Source organism: Corythoichthys intestinalis, chromosome 12, assembly GCF_030265065.1.
Source record: "Corythoichthys intestinalis isolate RoL2023-P3 chromosome 12, ASM3026506v1, whole genome shotgun sequence".
NCBI classification, from domain to species: domain Eukaryota; kingdom Metazoa; phylum Chordata; class Actinopteri; order Syngnathiformes; family Syngnathidae; genus Corythoichthys; species Corythoichthys intestinalis.
This window is the reverse complement of record NC_080406.1, coordinates 21,413,832-21,433,880: the sequence shown is the minus strand read 5'-3', so window position 1 is coordinate 21,433,880 and position 20,049 is coordinate 21,413,832. Positions and strand designations below refer to the sequence as shown.

Genomic DNA, 20,049 nt, shown 5'->3' with positions numbered 1-20,049 from the left:
TAACTCTGATCCTCAGAGGGCTATAGACTTCTTGTATGCGCCTCTATCTCATTCATCATTGCCACCCTGCGATATGGTGGCAATTCTTTTTCCCTATCCAATACATCTTTCCATCCCCATAGCCAAAAGATTAGCTCCTTCTTTCAGCTGAGTGATAAATGATTTACCAGCATTTCCGCTACAACAGGAAATTGTATATGATGTGTGATCACCTGGGGAACAAACGCATCCAAGCACAAAAAAGAAAGCTTGAAGTTGTACAGACAAGAAGGGGCACTTGAGGTCTCCCCGAGACAAAAGCATAGCAGGAGAAATCATTGTGGTTGTCATAATTAGTTAGCATTCACTACTTGATAATGCATCACTGTACTGTAGACTTAAATGAAGACATTTTCCTGTAGTGTAGACTTGCTCGCTGCACCTTTCATCTGTGTGGCATTGCCTTAAGGTTACAACCTAGTCAAATTTAATACCTACAAAATATTCTTTGACGAAGAGTGGGAACAAATACAATACAGGCTTGAATAAAAAACAGCCCACATCTGACTCAAGTCCAAATGGCTTGTGATTTTATATTTAATAACATTTGAAATGTCATGCCAACGGTATTTATTCCTGTTCATCACCAGTCCAGGTAAATCAGTATTGTAACGATCTTCTAAATGTCTCGACATTTAAGGCAAAACTCACACATCAACCGCACTCGCAATCATCTGAACAATGGAAGATTTTTGAAGTGGCGCTTTGAGATGGAGGTGACTTAACTTTTAAGGTTTTCGAGATTGGAGCTGTTGTTTGGCCTTTTTCTTTTTTGCTTTGACTTGCGAGGAAAACAATGAGATGAGGCATGCAGTGAATATGCATGTAGAACAACTATTATTTTCAACTGTGGTTATTTTCCTTATTAAAAAGAACATTATAATTTGGATAGAGCGGGGGTTGCCATTCATTATTATGGCGTACCGCAAGCAACACGTCAATTCCGCTCATTAATATTCATGACATTAGCAACAGTTGCTAAGTAGGGACAAGCCACAATTTGTCCCTAATAGGAAATGAATGGAAATCGTGTACGAAGGAGATGTTTACAGAGCTAAACCTACCAATTCTCTCCGAAAATGATGTGCCTGGTGGCAAATTCACTGACAAAGATGTGGAAGAACATAAAAATGTTTAGTTAAAGAGATGGCTTGAGTATCGAAGGCTGAAAAAGATGAAAAAAACAAGCCGACCTAAGCATAGCCTTAGTTTTTTTATCGACGCGACTGACAATGACATTCTCTTGTTTCAACAAGCTATCCTTTACCATCAGCCCTGTCTTATATATATATATATATATATATATATCCTCTGGTTGTCCTCCGTCTCTGACCGTTCTTCGGGATAATTTAGTTCACATTGTGTAGCGATCGCAAATGCTACTCAGTGACAGCCAACGAACACGTTTAATTTTTTTCATTGATAACAAATCTTAATTCTTTAATTTATTTACACTTCCCCCTTACTAAAGTTGCTTTCCCCAGAAACGGAAACAGTGGCAGTCAGATATCATTGTAATTCTTTTCAGGTCATTCATTGTCAGACATAAGCAGTATGGCACAACATTACACTAAAAACATAAGTTAAAAATATAAAAATGGCTTACCTCTTTGTCTTCTGAAAGACCATGCCAACCAAACAAAATGTTGACTGCGTATGAAAAGTGAATGGATTCACCAAGCAGGTGTTAAAGTCTGCGCAAGTTGATTTGGTCTTCACAGATTTTCCTCCCGAGTTTTTGGTTTCCGGAAACGTATATAGAAAACATCCGTCATGTGTCGTAATGTCTAGAGTCGTTTCTACAAGTTCCAAAAAAGCAATGTGTGATCGGCATGTTCGTTTGTGAAAGATTACCGGAGAAAAGTAGCACCAATTACGTTGTTTCTATGCGTGGGCGGGTCTATAATGTCCCACTTCGGCTTTACTTCCACTTTACGATGTGACGTCACGGTCTAAAAATAGCATGCGTGCGGTACGCCATTAGGAAAGATTTAAGAGTTGAGTGTTAGTATTGTCAAGTACAATGCTTTGAAGCCATGAAATTTTAAGTGAATTGTTTGCCAAAAACAACCATGTTAATCAGCTGAACATGAAATATCTTGTATTTGTAGTGAATTCAATTAAATAGAGATTAAACATGATTTGCAAATCATTGTTTTTTTTTTATTTTATGTTTAACATACCGCCCCAACTTCCTTTGAATTGGCGTTTGCAAAGTATTTAAGTCTTTTCCTAACCACAGTACTTACCGAACAGTTGGAATTGTTGTGCATAATGTTAACATTTATGCTTTCCTTATTACAGTTAGTCACCAGATTGGATAACTGCTGTCTAATTAGCCTTTCCTTTGTCCTAGGCCATGCTGCCCCCATGTAGTTTATGTATTCTATTTTACGTTCTATGTTGCTTTCCTGACCCCTCCCATCCTATTGTTTGCCCCTAAATAAAGAAGGTTGCTATCACAGCAGCTGAGAGAACAGCTACCAACCTCCAAAAAAGCGAGATCGACTTCCCTAAGAGCCGCTGTATACCGAAAATTTACAGTTACCGAAATTCTTCACGATGACCGATGTAAAACAAAAACAAAACAGGAAAATATAGTCTTTTCATCCCGCTTTGACTCTGTGTTGTTCTGCTATGATCGTTGCCCTTTAAGAAAGCAGTCAGTGTGCTTACGTATGAAGTCAAGTGGTTATCAGGAACTCAAACAAACAGAAGCCCGGTAGATTAACACTAGCCAGCACTACAAGCAAACGTGATAGAGTCGGGCTTAAGGGAGTTTTGCCAAACTTTCACCTGACATTAAGTAGACACTTGGCGGCCTCCAGACGGGCTTTTACCCACTTTCCTCCCTGGTTCTCAAGATTTCAGGAGAGGGTGCTTTCAGTGCTTTCTACTAGTAGCCAGGCCACAGGCTAACTCTAACGGCTAACGACACAAAACGAACGTGACGGAGTTAACCTTGTCAAAACGGCTGAACTTAATGAGTGGATTGGACATGGACTGCATCTGGCAATTAGTATGTCGCGTTATTTTGTGTCTGTGTGTGTGAGTGATTTCTTTTGTATACTTTATGATGGTAAAGCATTCATCATGAATTATAATCCAACAGGAAGCCTATAATATGACCGTTTAATGGCTACAGCTATTTTTCTGTATGTGCTTGCTTTATTCTATGTCATTACTGCCATCATAAAATCTTAAATGTTTCATTGGCAAAAAAGCAATATAGCACTGGGAAAAAAAAACTGCAACCTTGAAAGAAATACTTGAGTTGACTAATTATGTCACAGCACCCATTAACAATAAGTTGTCTGTTTGAAGTGTACTGTCCAAGATGTAAGTCATTTGTGTTACAGTGACATGTTTGCATAGTCGTCGTATTGATTTTTATAATGTTGTACATTGTTCAAGTCATACAAGCTGGTATAAATGTTCATACTTAAATTCTTATTGTTGACAAGAAATGTTTGTTTACTTAATGTTTTGACTGCATGTACAATTGTTGAATATGTTAAATTGAAAGCTGGTAAATAAATCAACGAGAAACAGTTCATTTGTATTTCATGCATTGATTCAGATTTTTTAATTTTATAACAGTCCGCATGGGCGAATTTATCGTTATCGAGGTAAATCTACTCAATTTACCGTGATACGCCCTTAAGGCCATATCGCCCAGCCCTACTTCCTGCGTGCACCTTTTAGCCAAGATAGCTAACATTGTCTACAACTTATTACTAATCCTCTTCTCTTTTAATTATTGTGTTGAGTTGAATTTTGGCACATAGGTGGATTAATTTGAGGAAACAACTATTTTTAAATTACAGTATTCCTATTCTGGGAAAACACAAATATTGAAACTATTGTTATGTGTTTAAACACTGAACAAATCATTTAAGCAAATGCGAGAGTAATCAAAATTTGCATAGCAATGAAAATATAACTAATAGCTTCCAAAATGTCAAATAATTCCTTCATTTTCCAGTCAAAACTGATTCCACATCAAAAGCCATGAGCGTAAGGCGAGCTAATGAGGTGTTCTGTGCATTCATGCACACAGACTACGTCCCTGTCCACACAACCAGCTGTCCTCACAACCCTGAGAGTACAGATTTACTGCATGAAAATAGTTTTTCCCGACTTGTTTTATCATATCAATCCAATGCAGAACAAACTATGGAGAATATACAGTATATATATAAATAGTGCACATGTATTTTTACTACTGTAGGCTATCTAGCTTTGATGAGTGTTTAAATTTTTAATTCTTTGTCTTGTCTGAGAAGGTTTCTTCATATTGGCTTTCCGTACATTTTTGGACAAAAATACTCTTTCAATACAAAAAAATGAGTATCAAAAGGTTCAAAGTTACAATGTAGGTAAGATTTCCAAAACTAGTAACAAGTCAGCAGATTTTAGTCATTCTTTGTGAAAATTTGAACACTGCTTTGCTCGTACACTAAACGAGACATTCATGTGTCTGTTTCGGTATAACTCAACACTGGTCTGGTATGCTCCCCCAAGAGGATCTAGTGACAAGTGGGAAACATCAGGTGCAGAATGTGATGGCTTCACTGTGCAATACCAGCTATGATACGATAGTGGAAGGTCATTGATTCCATTTCTATTAAGGGTGTAACGTTTCATGGGTATGTATTGAACTGTTTCAATTTTGCATGATCGGCTCGGTTCACTTTTGTACCGTTCAGTTCTGTTTGATGCATATTTTCTCCTCATAAAATTTATTATTAGTGCAAGTGAAGCGCTGCGTGCGGAACTGAAGTCCTGTTGGAGTTTCCGCACAGATGCCTTAAGTGTCGGACACTCGGAATAAGTAGTTTGGACTTTACGGTAGGGTTGGACAATACGGCCTTAAGTACTTATCACGGTAAATTGAGCAGATTTACCTCGATAACGATAAATGACAATAAATTCGCCCAAGCAGACTGCTATATAATTTGAAAATCTGAATCAATGCATGTATCACATATTAACCGTTTCTCGTTGATTTACTTACCAGTTTTCAATATAGAGTGTATCACAAAAGTGAGTACACCCCTCACATTTCTGCAGATATTTAAGTATATCTTTTCATGGGACAACACTGACAAAATGGCACTTTGACCATAAGTAGATTTTCAGGGGGGGCCAGGGCTAGGCCCCCATGGTGGCAAAAAGTGTCATTGCATGTAATTGACTTTCCTATACAGTATATGATTTTAAAATTAAGAATTTTCTGGTAAAATAGTGTCTATAAAAGTCGCAAAGCAATAAAACAAAAAAACAAAAATGAATGAATGAACAAAAAAAGTTACTTTTATAAAGGGTCAAAATTATTTTTCGAACAGATTATGTGACTAGCACCTTAGACGGTCATTTGCTTTGCTTAGCCAAAACCACCCGAAGACCGAAAAGGCAAGATATATGCCTGTAAAGTCCTGTAAATCAGGGTGCTCTAAACCGGTCCTCAACGAGGCTGTGGTCCTGGTTTACATTCCAACCAATCCAGCACAGACAGTTGAACCAATGACCGTTCTGCTAAGACAAGCAGCACCTGACTGCAATCAACTGATTGAACTTGTAAAACACCAGACTGGTGAAAAAGTGCCGTCTTGCTTTGTCGAAATGAAATCATGCACCCACTGTGGCCCTTTGTGGAATAGGTTGGACACCCCTGCTGTGAATTACAGGCATGAAAAATGGCAGCATGACAAACGCTAGCAAGAAGCTTGAGCTAAAAGACCGTCTGACTTCATTATCACAAAATGAATGTTGAATATAAATGTAAGAAAGTCAAGCAAGCTATTGTCACTGCAACCAGATGTGCTTTCTGCAAAAAATGTGCGTATGTTCATTAGTTCTGCAACGATTAATTGATTAACTCAAGTATTCGATTAGGAAAAAAAGATTCCAATTAAATTTTGCTGCTTTGAGTATTCGTTTAATTAAAGTGGTGTTGTAATGGTTTGTTTTTTAAAGTGTTTGCATTTAGTTTTATTGATTTGGGTGGATACACTGCCCTCTAGTCTGCCTCATTATACATGGCCAAATCCAGCTGCTCCCTGTTAGGACCAACATAAGCTAGGTTTTGTTTAAGCTAATGTTTTTTAATGCATTCATAATTTAGTTTAAAGGTATATTTAGCCAATGTTTGTGGGAATATGTGTCTGAACCATTTGTTTAAGCATTGTTTTAAAAAAAATAAAATAAAATTTAGCATTTTATAGCATTTTGCTTTTGCTATGTAAGTTAGCCAATTGTTCTTTTGTCGTAGATAGATCCTGATTTCATTTTTTATACCGTTTGAGGCTCAGGTATTTAAATTTTTTTCATGTTCATCCGATTACTTGATTATTCGAACTAACTAGTTCATTGATTAATCGACTTCTAAAATAATCGATAGCTTTAGCCCTAATGTTCATATCTCTAACAAAAAACTATAAACTTGGACAATTACATTTGTCATGTCAGAATGTTGCTGTTGAGGATCCAAAGCTTAGTTTTGTTTGTTCTTTCATAATTTTAAGATTTTATCATTGTTACAATTTTTTATTTATGTTTTAATTTTATGAACTCAGAGTGTAATTTATTTGAAATATCACCCAAAAGGGTCACTTTTATTTATTTCCAGTTTAAGTTTAATTTAAGTTAATAATTTAACTTCTATTGTTTACATTTTTAAAAATAAAAGCATTTTAAGTTTAGGTTTTTTTTGTGCAGTTTTTGTAATGGAAATTAACTGAACTGAGCACTTCAAAAACCGAATCAAACCGAAATTCTATTTTAGGGTATCGTTACACCCCGAATTTCTATGGAGACAAAGTAACACAAATTTGTACTAAGGTCAGAATGTGCCGGACATAGTCGATCACTAACCTACAACTTTGTGAATAAATTTTGCAAGGATCACTTTTTACTAAGGGTGTAACGGTACATGTAATAGTATTGAACCGTTTCAGTACATGGTAGTCAGTTTGGAACGGATGCGTACCGAACGAGTTTCTGACGTAATATAACCCTTACTTTTCGAGGCTGTGAATCGATCGAGTTACAGTTTCTTTGTGTAGATTATATTTACTCAGTCTTCTCTACCATAATGAGGACCAACACGGTAGGACAGTCCAGAAACGTCAACAGCGCGACAACGTGGCTGCCGCGAGAACGCAGTGAAACGCGGGCGTTAGAGTCAATCAGCCAATCCACACCAGTCGCAGTGCGGCCTCGTGTTAGATGCTTCCCAGAAGCGGCTCAACACGACACACGCGAAAAGAACGGCAGAGTTTATTATTTGACGCGAGACGCGGCCCTCCTGCATCAATACTACTAGCTAGGATCGGGCCGGAAGTCACTCGTGTAATAATACGGTGGATCCGGTCGATTTTCAAACTAATATGCAATCGTAACCTTCTTTTTGAGTCCATCAGATCTCTTGAGTGGTAGATCGGGGCACAGTTGACTTGTCTTTGTTGATTTACGGCTGTCTTCTCTGCTATAATAATAACCAACACGGCCCAGTGTTCAATACAAAGCCCTCCTACCACAACAAAACAAGTAGGAACTAATATTCACATAGGAACTGAAGTTATACAACATAAAATATACAATATAAATGAATACTACATCACATTTGTCAAATATAAACACATAATAAAATAAATAATAGCCCATTTAAATAAAATAAATTGAAATTAGCTAAAACACCTGTAATCACATTTGTCAAATATAAACACATAATAAAATAAATAATAGCCCATTTAAATAAAATAAATTGAAATTAGCTAAAACACCTGTAATTAAATAATAACAATAATACACACATCCTGCTTACACAATTAAATTTATTAATTTCTGTGCGGCGCTTTAACTTGAGAAAATCCACCAATAAAGCTTTTCAAAACAGTTTATAAGAAAAAAAAAAGCTTCATTGACGCATTTCATTTGTAAAATACATGTGAAAATCTTTGTCATTGGGATTGCTTTTCTCCTTAGCACAGGACTTCTTTTTTCTTCTTTCTTTCAGAAAGAAAGCTGACCAATATGCGGGGTCTGAAAGTCAAATTGTTGTTGGATTATCTTTAAATACCCGCTACTTTTTGAGCAGAATTCTAGCTTTGTATAGGCTAATGTTCCTGTTGTTGAAAGCACAAAGTGTGTAATAAACAACTAGCACATTTATATTTTGCATTTTGTTTTTTTACTGCACTGAAAATGAACCGAACCGTGACCTCAAAACCGAGGTACGTACCGAACCGAGATTTTTGTGTACCGTTACACCCCTACTTTTTACTCCGTAAAACAACGATAAAATTTAGTTTTCACATTTTACAACCAAACTTGTAACTAGAACATAATCAACCGTAAACAATTTCCTGTTTGACAATGAAGGAATGGACATAAAACGTCACATCCATTGATTAAACCCGAAAATAATGAACATATTAATCTATTATTCAAATGATCGTTAGTTGCAGCTCTTGTGCTCATGTAACCTTGGCTGATAAGATACTAAAAACAGAGCCTGGTAGCTGTTTTTTTCTAGCCTAGTCTCTTGAGTCAAGATTTGGAGAGGATACATATTTATGACTTCTAGTTTAAAGACAAAATTAGAGGTGAATACACAAAAACTAAACGGCAAAACACTTATCATTATAAGAGTTGCAGTGCTCCATGATGAACATACCGCAATGGAAAACCACTATCCCCTCACTGCTAATGCCCACAAAGCAGAAACTCACGAGGGGCCGTCTTTCAGACTCAGCATGTCAAAACCATGGAAGCCTATTTCACCAGACAAAAATCTATTGTGCGCCTAAGCTCTCGAAGCGCTGACATGCTTTCTGTTGTTGTATTATCTGTAGCTGCCGAGTATACGACCAAAGCATGAAATGTGGTCCCTGTTTTGAAAATTTTCTAGAATGTGCTAAACTTTGTTCAAATAGGCAACAGTTTATATTCTGTAAAGAACTAAACTTGGATCAAATGTACAGTAAACTACATTTGGTTTGCCATCTAAGGAGGCTTTAGGGAAAATATTCCATTTGGAGCACACTGTGCATATTTGGGTTGGAATAAGAAACAGAATGATTCAAAGCCCCTCGTTGGCTGATTGCTACCAGTACGAACTGTTATTATCACTCCGAAGTGGTGCCGCACAGCAGTGGTCTTCTATCCCAAGCCAAAACAAACAGAGAATATCTACTCAATATCCCTCACTCTTTTGAATAGAACATCACCATTAAGGCAACATTAAGCATGCGCTTGTGAAGGAATGAACAGAACTTAATCGCGAGAAAAATGCATTAACGGTCTAATGAGTAAAGCAAACGCATGAATATGAATGATGGCAATTCAGTCTCGCTTCAGTCAACTTTGAGAATGTGATTGATTATTTGTGCACGGGAGTGCTACATACGCTCAGGAAGTATAGGAAAAACAAACTGGTTTGAAGTCATTCGGATGAGGGCAAAGGCTGGAAATACTTTCCCCACTTCTAAAGAGGGGGGATGGAAACCCACTTTTGATCCCAGTGAAAAAAAGTAAATCTGACATGACACACAGAGGTGAAGGCTTAAACCCTGATGCCGGGGCAGAATTAGGCGGTGAAAAACCTGCCTGCCAAAGAGTGCTTAACTGGGTTGTCGCTTCCCATTAAAAGGACTGGCTGTGAAGACAGAGTCAAACAATCACACTCAGACAATCTTATTTTTTTGTTTCCTTAATGGAAGTCTTTATATCCCTCGACATACATACACCTCGACATATGATTCTTTCGAGATCCAACGTAAAATTTGACTCGTCATTTGTCTAGAGGTATGACGGCATGCTGGAAATGCGAGGATTTACAACAGCCTCGCAATTTCAATGTTTTCCCGCAAGACGCTATCACGGCGAATTTTCTCGTGAGAGACATCAACATGGTCCCCAAGAAGGTTAGTGCAGGTGGTGGAAAAGGGAAAAGGGTGATAATTACCATTGAAATTAAGATGAAAATGATAGGAAAAAAATGAGCGTGGTATGCGCGTCAGTGAATTGGCTCGACAATACGGCCGGAATGTCTACAATCTCGACGGTTCTCCTCCGACCTCCGTTTGCCAGTCTTTATAAGTTCAGGTGACAATTATTATTCAATTATCTAATCTCCGTCAGGTTTTCAATAATTTATTTCAGAACTTGTGCAACACAGCACAGCTACTATCCGCCGTAGCCGACACCAACAACAGAACATAAAAACAGAAAGTAAAAAGTTCCCACTCTTCGGCCTTCTCTCAACCTCTTGTCAGTCACACGGTGCGTTCAGGAACAGCATGCAAAACACAACCGACACATTAAAACCTGATTTGTTACATTATTATTATGATTTGTATTTATATTTTTTTTGTTGTTTTGCTGTGTGTAATTGCTATTTGGGATTGGACCTGCAGTATTTGTGAAGGGTTTAGCATAGACTTTGGGCTGAGGAACGAATTAATCGAATTATGAGGTATTCAAATGGGAAAATCCTACTCAACATACGACCATTTTGACTTACAAACCAGGTCCTGGAATGAATTACAACCGTATGTAGAGGTACCACTGTACAGGTTTTGAAACTTTTCACCATTCTGAATTAGAAAAGTCTCAAAACTTTTGACCAAGGGTGTCGAAATATCTAGTAGCAGTAGTAGTAGTAGTAGTGGTAGTGTAGCATCTCCTATTCCTGGAAAATATCCCACTGAGTCACTACAACGAGGCACTTTAAAGCTTAGGCACAAATCAGAAGGCCACAAGCATGTTTTTAGTAATATGTTGTTGTTGTAATATGTTATGTTATCTTTGTATTGATGGTATGCAGTACACGTATGTTATAAATGTACTGACTGTTCAGTTTATAACATCTTATTGATGGTGACAGTTTGACAGATTTGGACATTTTATGTAATGTTAATGGATTCTAAGTTTCCATGTGGGATTAATAAAAAGTTAGCTCCCTTTACTCCGTTAATGAAAGCTTTATTGTTATTTATATGTACTATTTTTTCTCTCCATTTGTACCCTGCAGATTTTTCATATTATTTTGGGATTTTTTTTTTAAACAAATGAGCTTCATATTTCACATTTTTAAAAAACGCTGTTTGCATTTTATTTTGCTCTATGGCCTAGCTCATCATGAGGACGGTGCCACTCAGGGGCCGTTTACGTGGTGATGATCCAAGAATATGACAAATTTCATGTTTGAGTTTCCATGGTTCCGTCTCCATTCGAACTATGTCACAATTCCGCGTGAAAACAATGTAGTATTCATGCCAGGCCCTAGGGGGCAGTTCAGTTTTACACGGCGATAGCCAATGATGCACTTCCTACCTCCTCAGCCCGGAACACAACACACCCGCCCACTCAAAGCAATGGCATCCACGCGTTTTTTTCTTTTTAAGTAGACTCTTAGCGGCATCCAGGCGGGCTTTCACCCGCTGTCCTCTCTTGTTCTCACGATTTCCGGAGAGGGTGCTTTCAGTGCTTTCTACTGGTAGCCAGGCCACAGGCTAACGCTAGCGGCTAACGCTAGCGGTTAATGCTACAAATGAACGTGAGTCGGATAGCGGCTCTAACCTTGTCGAAACGGCTGAACTTAATGAGTTGATTGGGCGCGGACTGCATCTAGCAATTAGTATGTCGCGTTATGTTGTATCTCTGTCTGTGTGTGATAGCTCTGATAGCTTTTGTGATGGTAAAGCATTCAGCATAAAGTACAATCCAAAAGGGAAATTTATAATATGACCGTTTAGCCCCATCTATTTTTCTGTATGTGCTTAATTCTTTGTCATTAGTGCCATCATAAAATATTAAATTTTTCACTTGCAGAAGATCAATATAGCTTTAACGTGTGCGTGCATGTATTAAAAAATGCACTGGGAAAAAAAACCTGAAACCTTGAAGTAAACACTTGTGTTGAGTAATTATGTCACAGCAGCCATTAATAACAAGTTGTCTTTTTGAAGTGTACTGTTCAAGCTGTAAGTCATTTGTGTTAAAATGACATGTTTGCACAGGCATATTGACTTTGACAATGTACATTGTTCAAGCCATTCAAGCGGTTATAAATGTTCATACTTGAATTCTTATTGTTTACTTGTGCTTATTGTTTAATTTTTTATAAACTTAATGTTTAGACTGCATGTACAGTTGTTAAATATATTAAATTGAAATCTGGTAAATAAATCGAGACACAGTTAATCTGTATTTCATGCAACGATTCAGATTTTCAAATTATATAACAGTCCGCTCGGGCGAATTTATCGTCATTTATCGTTATCGAGATAAATCTGCTCAATTTACCGTGATACGTGCTTAAGGCCATAGCGCCCAGCCCTACTTCGTACACGATTTCCATTCATTTCCTACTGGGGACAAACGGTAGCGTATCCTCCCTTAGCAACAGTAGCTAACATCATGAATATTTATGAGGGGAAGGGACGTGTTGCTTGCGGTACACCATTCCCGTGGTTATCAATGGCTTTTCTTGAATTTTGTGAAATCTGAGCTGCGCTTTTTTTGTCTGGACATTACGGTAATTTTAAAGAGAACATTTCTTTTGAAATCTCAACCAATCGAAGGTTTAAAGCAGGTTGTGTCCCCCTGGGTCTTATACCCTCTCTCAATGTGCTTCAGAGTACAAGCTGAAACCCGTCAACAAGAAAAAAACATAACCAGACCTTTGCACCAACAACCCTCCTGCTGTTCCAAAGCGGTCAGTGCTGTCAGCCATGAGGCTGCAGTGATAGGAATCACGAGGAACGTGACCTAGAGATTCCCTTGTCTCTGTGTGCATGCGTTTTAGGCAGTTCACAGTCAAAGCATTGCCAATGCAGAAACAGTGTGTATTGTGGTCAGGGGTCCCCACATCTGTATGGCAGCAGGGGACCCAAAGAATTGCTACAACCATTTACACATGAACATACCTGGATTTAGACTGCATTGGTTCAAGTGACACATTTAATAACACAATTGGGTGATATATCCTGTCATGGCAGTAAATAATTTTGAAAAAGTCAGATCAGATTCAGGCCTCTTTCAATCATAGATACAAATCCTAATCACACAAAGTATGTAACAATGCAAGTACAGTAGATGTCTTAACATGTCTGTGGTATGCTTTACTCTAAATACTTCAACACTTGAGGGGTGAATGAACGACATCGAGTGCTGTCAGTGGCACTGAAAGATAAACATTCACAGGAATGAGTGAATTGGACACCTATAATTTTAATGACAGGCAATGAGTTCATTTTGCATGACTTTAATGTAATTTTAAGAAACTTAAAGGTCACTTTTTGTAAAATTGGGAGTATTTCCTATCTAATTTTTATTGATTTTGGGGCATTTCCAGGTCACTTCCTGTTTATGTGGGGCATTTTGTGGCCTTGTTAACTCGTTAGCTGCCATTGACAGTGTTAGACATCCAATCCATCTTGATTGCAGGGTGGTGAATGTACGAATGAGCCTACAGACACCAAAGTGAGCCAACTGCAGTAGTACATGCACTCGATCACACAAATCACAAATCTACAATTTTACTGCAACAATGTAAAAATAAAATCATTGACACCCCTGCTTTCACTCATCTCTTTGAGTATTGCATCACCCATGACTTTTAAACCTTTGTAAAACAGTTTAGTAAGATACCTTAACACATCAGACATTAGTTGACTATTAAAGCTGTTTCCATAGTTAGGGACTTGACACAAAATCAATATTTTGATGGACACTGCCAGCAGCCACATGTCCGTAATATTCAGATTAGCTAATGCATTAAAAATTTGATAGCTAAAAGGATTTCGGCTAAAATGTGACTAAAACCGTGTTTTGGTTTCACCGAAATACTTATTTCAGCAAAATAACTGCCGAAACAGAATTTTGTGGCGAGTTCACAAAACCACAAATTCCAATCAGTGACGCTGTAGTTTGAAGAAGAATAAAGTTGATTTTCTCTTGTAACAGGTTATGTAATTTTCTTAATGAACAGAAGATGATGACACACAATTCAGGAACAAGTAATAAAGAAATAATAACCTACTATAAGCTAAATACATTTGATTAAGAAATGAACAATTAAAAGTTGGCCGGCCAGGACTGGATTCTCCTGAGTGCTCCAGGTGCTTTCAAGAAGATTCAGCCCCGACCTTTCAACGCATACCCTTTTTGTTATTCGATGCAAATAGGCAGACCCCCATGTTAAGCCATGAAGTGGCTCAAAAGAAAGTGTAATTTTACGAGCAGCTACAGTATATTATGTTCTCTGCTTGGACCTTGCTTCAGAGAAGAAGCAAAGCTCTGCACTCTTATCTTATCCCAATAAAGTCAGAAAGAATACAAACAATTTACAAAGGAATATATGAAGTGAAATGAACAATTATGCGGATAAATTTCTCTACAATATTTATAATTTAGGGTGTCACACCAATTTTAAAAAAACATACATTGTTTGGTCACTTATTTGAAAATTGCCTTAATGAAGTGGATTTAGACATACTAGATTCATACATAGTTTCGGAAATAGACATATGGCTAAAGACGCACAGGGTTGTTTAATTTTCACACTTGATTAGGGCTACAGCTATCCTAATCGGATTAGGAACATTTAAAGAGTCGCAGAATACATTTTAGGAGATGTAAAACAACTTGCTGAGATTGCACTTTTTAAATAGCAAAAGTCCACTTGCTTAAATGCTATAAAATGCTAACATTTTATTTTCAATGCTCTTAACAAATCGTTCAAACACATATTCCCACAAAAAACTGCTAAGTATACCTCTAAACTAAATTACGAATGCATCAACAGTCATATTAGCTCAAACAAACCCTTACAACTTTATGTTGGTCTTCACAGGGAGCATTGTCATATTCACTGTTGGCACTCCAGGGCGGTGTATCCACCCAAATGATTAAACTAAATGCAAACTAGCCTGGTACACCAGACTCACAGCTGCTCCAGCTATTGAGTCTGGCCACCATTCAGCGAATAAAATTTCCAGGGCAGCGCAAGCCACAGCAAACAGACAGTGGAGTGGACCAATCAGCGACGGGTGGACGTGACGTTAATAAAGCGACAAGGGACTTGCGCACGGAAGTAGACATAGGAGGAGAGCGGAGTTTATTCAACATGGCTAGCACGAGACAAACTGTTGTCAATGACTTGCGTCGATGTGTTTTTGATCATTTAAAACTGATTTTACCATGGATTGGAACATATTCTCAGCTCTCCTGTTCGCCATCTGCGTTGCTGTGGAGACGTCTTCCGACGCGGAAGAGTGACGTTACCCGTTAAGAACACGTCACGCAAATAAACAAATCTGACTGGACGGTTGATCTTGTGCTTGCTCAAGAGGCCGTTAAAGGGCTGGGTCCCAGACTCTTCTCACAGTGTTTGAAAAATACAAGGAGAACAGTCTGGCCGTGCCAGGCAAACGAGTTGCAGAATACATTTTAGGAGACGTAAAACAACTTGCTGAGATTGCACTTTTTAAATAGCAAAAATTCGCTAGCTTAAATGCTATAAAATGCTAACATTTTATTTTCAATGCTCTTAACAAATCGTTCAAACACATATTCCCACAAAAAAACTGCTAAGTATACCTCTAAACTAAATTACGAATGCATCAACAATCATATTATCTAAAAAAAAAAAACTTACAACCTTATGTTGGTCTTAACAGGGAGCAGTGTCATATTCACTGTTGGCACTCCAGGGCATTGTATCCACCCAAATCATTCAAGTAAATGCAAACACTTTCAAAACAAACCATTAGAACGCCACTAATTAAACGAATCCTCAAAGCAGCCAAATTTGATTTGAAGCTTTTTTTAAATCGAATTACTCGAGGTAATCGATTAATCGTTGCAGCACTACACTTGATGGGTGGACAGGCACTTCAGAGAATCAGCTATTTGTATAAATATGTTTGAAAAAGGGGTAGGGGGAAAGACATTTTCCATCATTTGAGAGTACCTCCATCCAATGTCAATTCTGTCCGTGACAGAGTCAGAGAGCTGAACAGAAAGCTAGACATCAAGTAGACAGAAAGATAGGTAGATAACAGCTAATCCAGCTGTTTCAATGCAGGGTTGGCATGAACATGTCTGAATAAATTGGCTTATTTTGGTTTTACCAAATGCTGATAAGAAATACAACACCCTCAGGCCAAGAAATAGGGTGAGCTTGCACATTGCGACCCTAAACGGGTTTTTATGCCAAACGCCCTTATAAATATACAAATCTAAAACCTATTTTCAACACTATGTGGCAGCAGTGAAACTCATTGACTATAAGCGGTAAAATGTACATGTTTCCCTGGATAACTCCGCTTCTTGATCTCCACGTATTCCAGAGATAACACTCATTGGTGGCTCACCTGCAATCCTCTCCTTTGCATTACTTTCTGGCAACATGCACATAAACGTAAACTACACTAAAGGTGAGTTTGTTCGCTTTGAAATATAAAAAAAAAGAAGAAGAAGAGGAGGGGGAAAGAGCACTAAACTAGCTATCCTTTCATCCCAATGGTACGTGAAGGTCTCGTGGAGGTGTGCTGCTAACGAAAATATGAGCACATTCTCCACCGTAAAGGTGACTTTAAAAAATACTCAGATACATTTTATTAAACAACCTCATCCCATAAGCGAGTATTTAAAGACTTTTCCAGGGGGAAAGTAGCACGTCGACCCCGCCTCGCGCGCGCCGTGATGCTTTCACGTCTCCTGACTTTTCTCAACTCAACATAGTTTCGAGAGAAGACGTTGAAATAATAAATACCTCGGTGGGGTTGTTGGTGGTTGTTGTTGAGGCTTGGCCGGGCGACGGATATCCGTCTACATCTGGGCTTGTAACTTCATCGTTTAGTCCCATGCGTGTGAGAGTGCAGAACTCGCCTCCATGGCCGAGAGACTGAGAGGAACCGAAGCCCTCCGCGAGCTCCTTGCTTCCCAAACAGCAGCCCCGAGCACGGGGGAGGGGCGAGTAGCTAGTGAGCACTTCTGATTGGTTCAAGGAAAGGCACGGAGGCGTAACCGGGAAGGTTGGAGCTGTTGAATGGACCAATTGGAGACAAAGACGTCAGTTACCCTGGTTACGCTTTTTGTCAACCGATACATCCAAAGAAGAGGTGGGCGGAAAAGAACTGGTAAAGTGCTTATTTGTCGATTAATGTAATATTTTGTATAATCTTTTGTGTGAATATTTATCTCTCAAGGTTTTGTTTTATTTTGTGTGTACTTTTGCAATGATTACCAATCTTATTCGGCGTGCTTAACCACGCTTTCGTACTTATGGATGGATGGGTTCATGGGAGGGTGAAAAGATGGATATAGTTAAAGTAATGTTTGCACAATTAGTGCAAAATGACTCGGAACCTACAGGCAACAATAATCATTAGCCCAGCGAAAAGATAAGCACACCGGAAGAGTTCACATGTCCACTACTTGCTTGTCAGAAATTAATTAATGCAATTAATCATTCCTGAGACAAAATATAACAAATCAGGATCAAGGATCTAGGGCGTGTATACAGTGATCCCTCGTTTTTCGTGGTTAATGGGGACCAGAATGGGGACCGATTAGTGAAAAACCGCGAAGTAGCGCCCCCCCTCCTTTTTTTTTTTTTTTTGTTAAACGTATTTACAGTATTTAGATTTAAGCATTGGTAAGAGATACATATAAAACATATAATACTAAGAAAAAAATACTTTTATGTACATATATATTTTGAGTAATGTTTTTAAGCACTTCAAATGTAATAATTATAAGTTTCAAATATGTTACTGTCCCACCAAATTATTTTTAAACAAGAATAAAGTATAAAAATTGATTGAGTCCACTCAAATCTGCTCAAGCTGCTCACTTAAACACAATGAGTTGCCCAACAAGTTAAATGATGATTGACACATGCGGTGCATTGAAGCTTTGGATTCCAGGCATCTGTGGCAAGATCAAACATTGAACATGTCTGTCTATCATCATTAACTTTAATAAGCAACTCCAGTGCACTGCCTGATGAACAAAGAGCAGGGAGAGGGAGGGAGGGAGGGAGAATGAGACAACGCGATCGGCTCTGGACAGCTCATCTGTATTTTTTTTTTTTTAATTGCAAAAAAAATATGCAACAGACGAAGACTCGAAGTTTGAAGCGTGAAGTAACGAGGGATCACTATACATCCCTTGAATATACTGTATCTTCTGAAGGAAAAGAGTCGATTTTTCCTTGTTACAGGTTGATTTATTCTTATAAAGAACAGGAGATGATGACACAGAATTCGGGAATAAAAAAGAACAAAGAATTTACACTTAAAGACAGACAAGCAGTAAAGACAAGACATTACTGGTACCAGGAGACAAAGAAAAAGTGCCTCCAGCCTCCCCGTGCATAGGGTTTTTCTTCCCTTCTCACTGGGGAAATTGAATACACTTCCAAATTAAATTCTTATCTGTCAATGAATTTCAGAGGAGTAGCAATTAAAGTCAGTGTCCTCACCAAGAAAAACAACAAAAACGAAACGAGTGAGACCTGGAAACTGCCTCCAGGAGGTCTAAAAGTGTACTACAGTAATGTATTACATTGGTGCTATGACATACAATCCACCCAATTGACATGTTTTTAGACCGCCGGGAGGGAGGTCTCAAATTCTCGCTCACTTGTCGTTGTTCTTCTTGGTGAGGACACTAACCAAAATTGCTTCCACTCCGATATTCGTGGACGGATCAGAATGAAATTTGGTAGGTATAGTCTAGGGATGCATACACATCAATCCTCAGGCCCAACTTTTGAATTTTTATCTCAGAGCTAATTAAAAAGATAAATTAATTGAAGATTTATGTGTGCCTGTGTTGCCTCTAGGTACAAGTTAGCCAGTAGATGGCATGCACAGACAGCACATGGAATTATGATGACTTTGTTGCCAGGTTACAAGTTAGCCAGCATAGGGAGCGCAAAGCCTTCAGTGTGTTGGGGCACAGTCGTGCTTGTTTTACTTGAAACGGGCAGAGAAAAATCCATTCATATGACAATATTTATCTTTCAGTGCCATTTGACAAATTTTTTTGAAAGTCTAAGTAAGGTATCTTTTTAAAAAATATAGTAGTTGCACTTGATGATGATAGATGTAAAATCTATTTGGACTGAGAGAGACAGGCAGCAATCATTCAAAATTGACTGGACAGATATAAGATATAAATGGCATTCATTTGCAGTACATTTGTCTTTTACATTTCTGTTTTGTAAAATAAATACATAAAATAAAAAATGCAGTACACTCACTTGTACACAAAACAAAGGTGATTTTGGGTAGTGTTCTATTTAGCTACACGTGTCGCGCGCATATTCTTTGCGGTAAAATAAACAACTCCTTGCCACTTCCCGCCTACCTCGTTCAAGTCGATGATGTCATCCTTTAGTGCCTTTATATGTCAAAGCCATTTTGTCTTTACACAAATCCCTTGTCACTCATATACCTTCAAACAGGTAGACAGTACATCAGTGTAACAAACTACAATACATCATAGGAAAGTTATTTCCCTTCATGTTGAGAAATTGTGTCTTATATATGAATAATGTCGTTTATTTTTTTAAACAGGTAATTTGACATGACGTACACAAGCAGCACCTGGGCAAAGAATGCAGGAAGTCAACAAGCATTTATCACTACCTACAGAGCAGAAGACTTGGGTGAGTGAGTGGAATTAAGTTGAAATTTGACCTGGAGGTTTCTATGCTGTGTGGAATTCCACTGAATGTCCTGACATGGCATTGATGTTTTTGTCCAACACAGCTTGTTTGTTCACCTGTCTTGATGGCACTCAGCTTAACTGCAAACACAAATGTCTTGACAATACTTTGCTCCGCCTGCCGGGCACTCTTTCCTGCAGTGTCTCACTTGAACCGTGGCCTTTGTCTTCTTTTGCTCATGTCAGCAAAAAAGAACTCGCATCAAATGCGATCCAGTGTTGAACTCATCTAGGGATCCTGCTGCAGTGCATCTTCCAAAG

The 20,049-nt window shown here is 38.2% G+C and overlaps 2 protein-coding genes across 4 annotated transcripts in view; one reads left to right on the top strand and one right to left on the bottom strand.

Annotated features, from left to right (window-relative positions):
- Window positions 1-16,997, bottom strand: part of LOC130927091 (plakophilin-4-like) — a 249,057-nt gene extending 232,060 nt beyond the window's left edge. Inside the window, exon 1 of the mRNA XM_057852634.1 lies at window positions 16,826-16,997. The gene's annotated coding sequence lies outside the window, so the exon portion shown is untranslated. The remainder of the gene's footprint in view (window positions 1-16,825) is intronic.
- Window positions 16,998-17,130: 133 nt separating this feature from the next.
- LOC130927093 (coiled-coil domain-containing protein 148-like) overlaps window positions 17,131-20,049 on the top strand; it is an 89,107-nt gene continuing 86,188 nt past the window's right edge. Inside the window, exons 1-2 of one of the 3 annotated variants that reach the window (XM_057852640.1) lie at window positions 17,131-17,192; window positions 19,638-19,729. In XM_057852640.1, coding sequence (XP_057708623.1) covers window positions 19,648-19,729 — 82 coding nt within the window. In that variant the 5' untranslated portion in view covers window positions 17,131-17,192; window positions 19,638-19,647. Of the gene's footprint in view, window positions 17,193-19,437; window positions 19,568-19,637; window positions 19,730-20,049 lie in introns of those variants that run through there. The other 2 variants (XM_057852638.1, XM_057852641.1) reach the window with 2 other exon arrangements.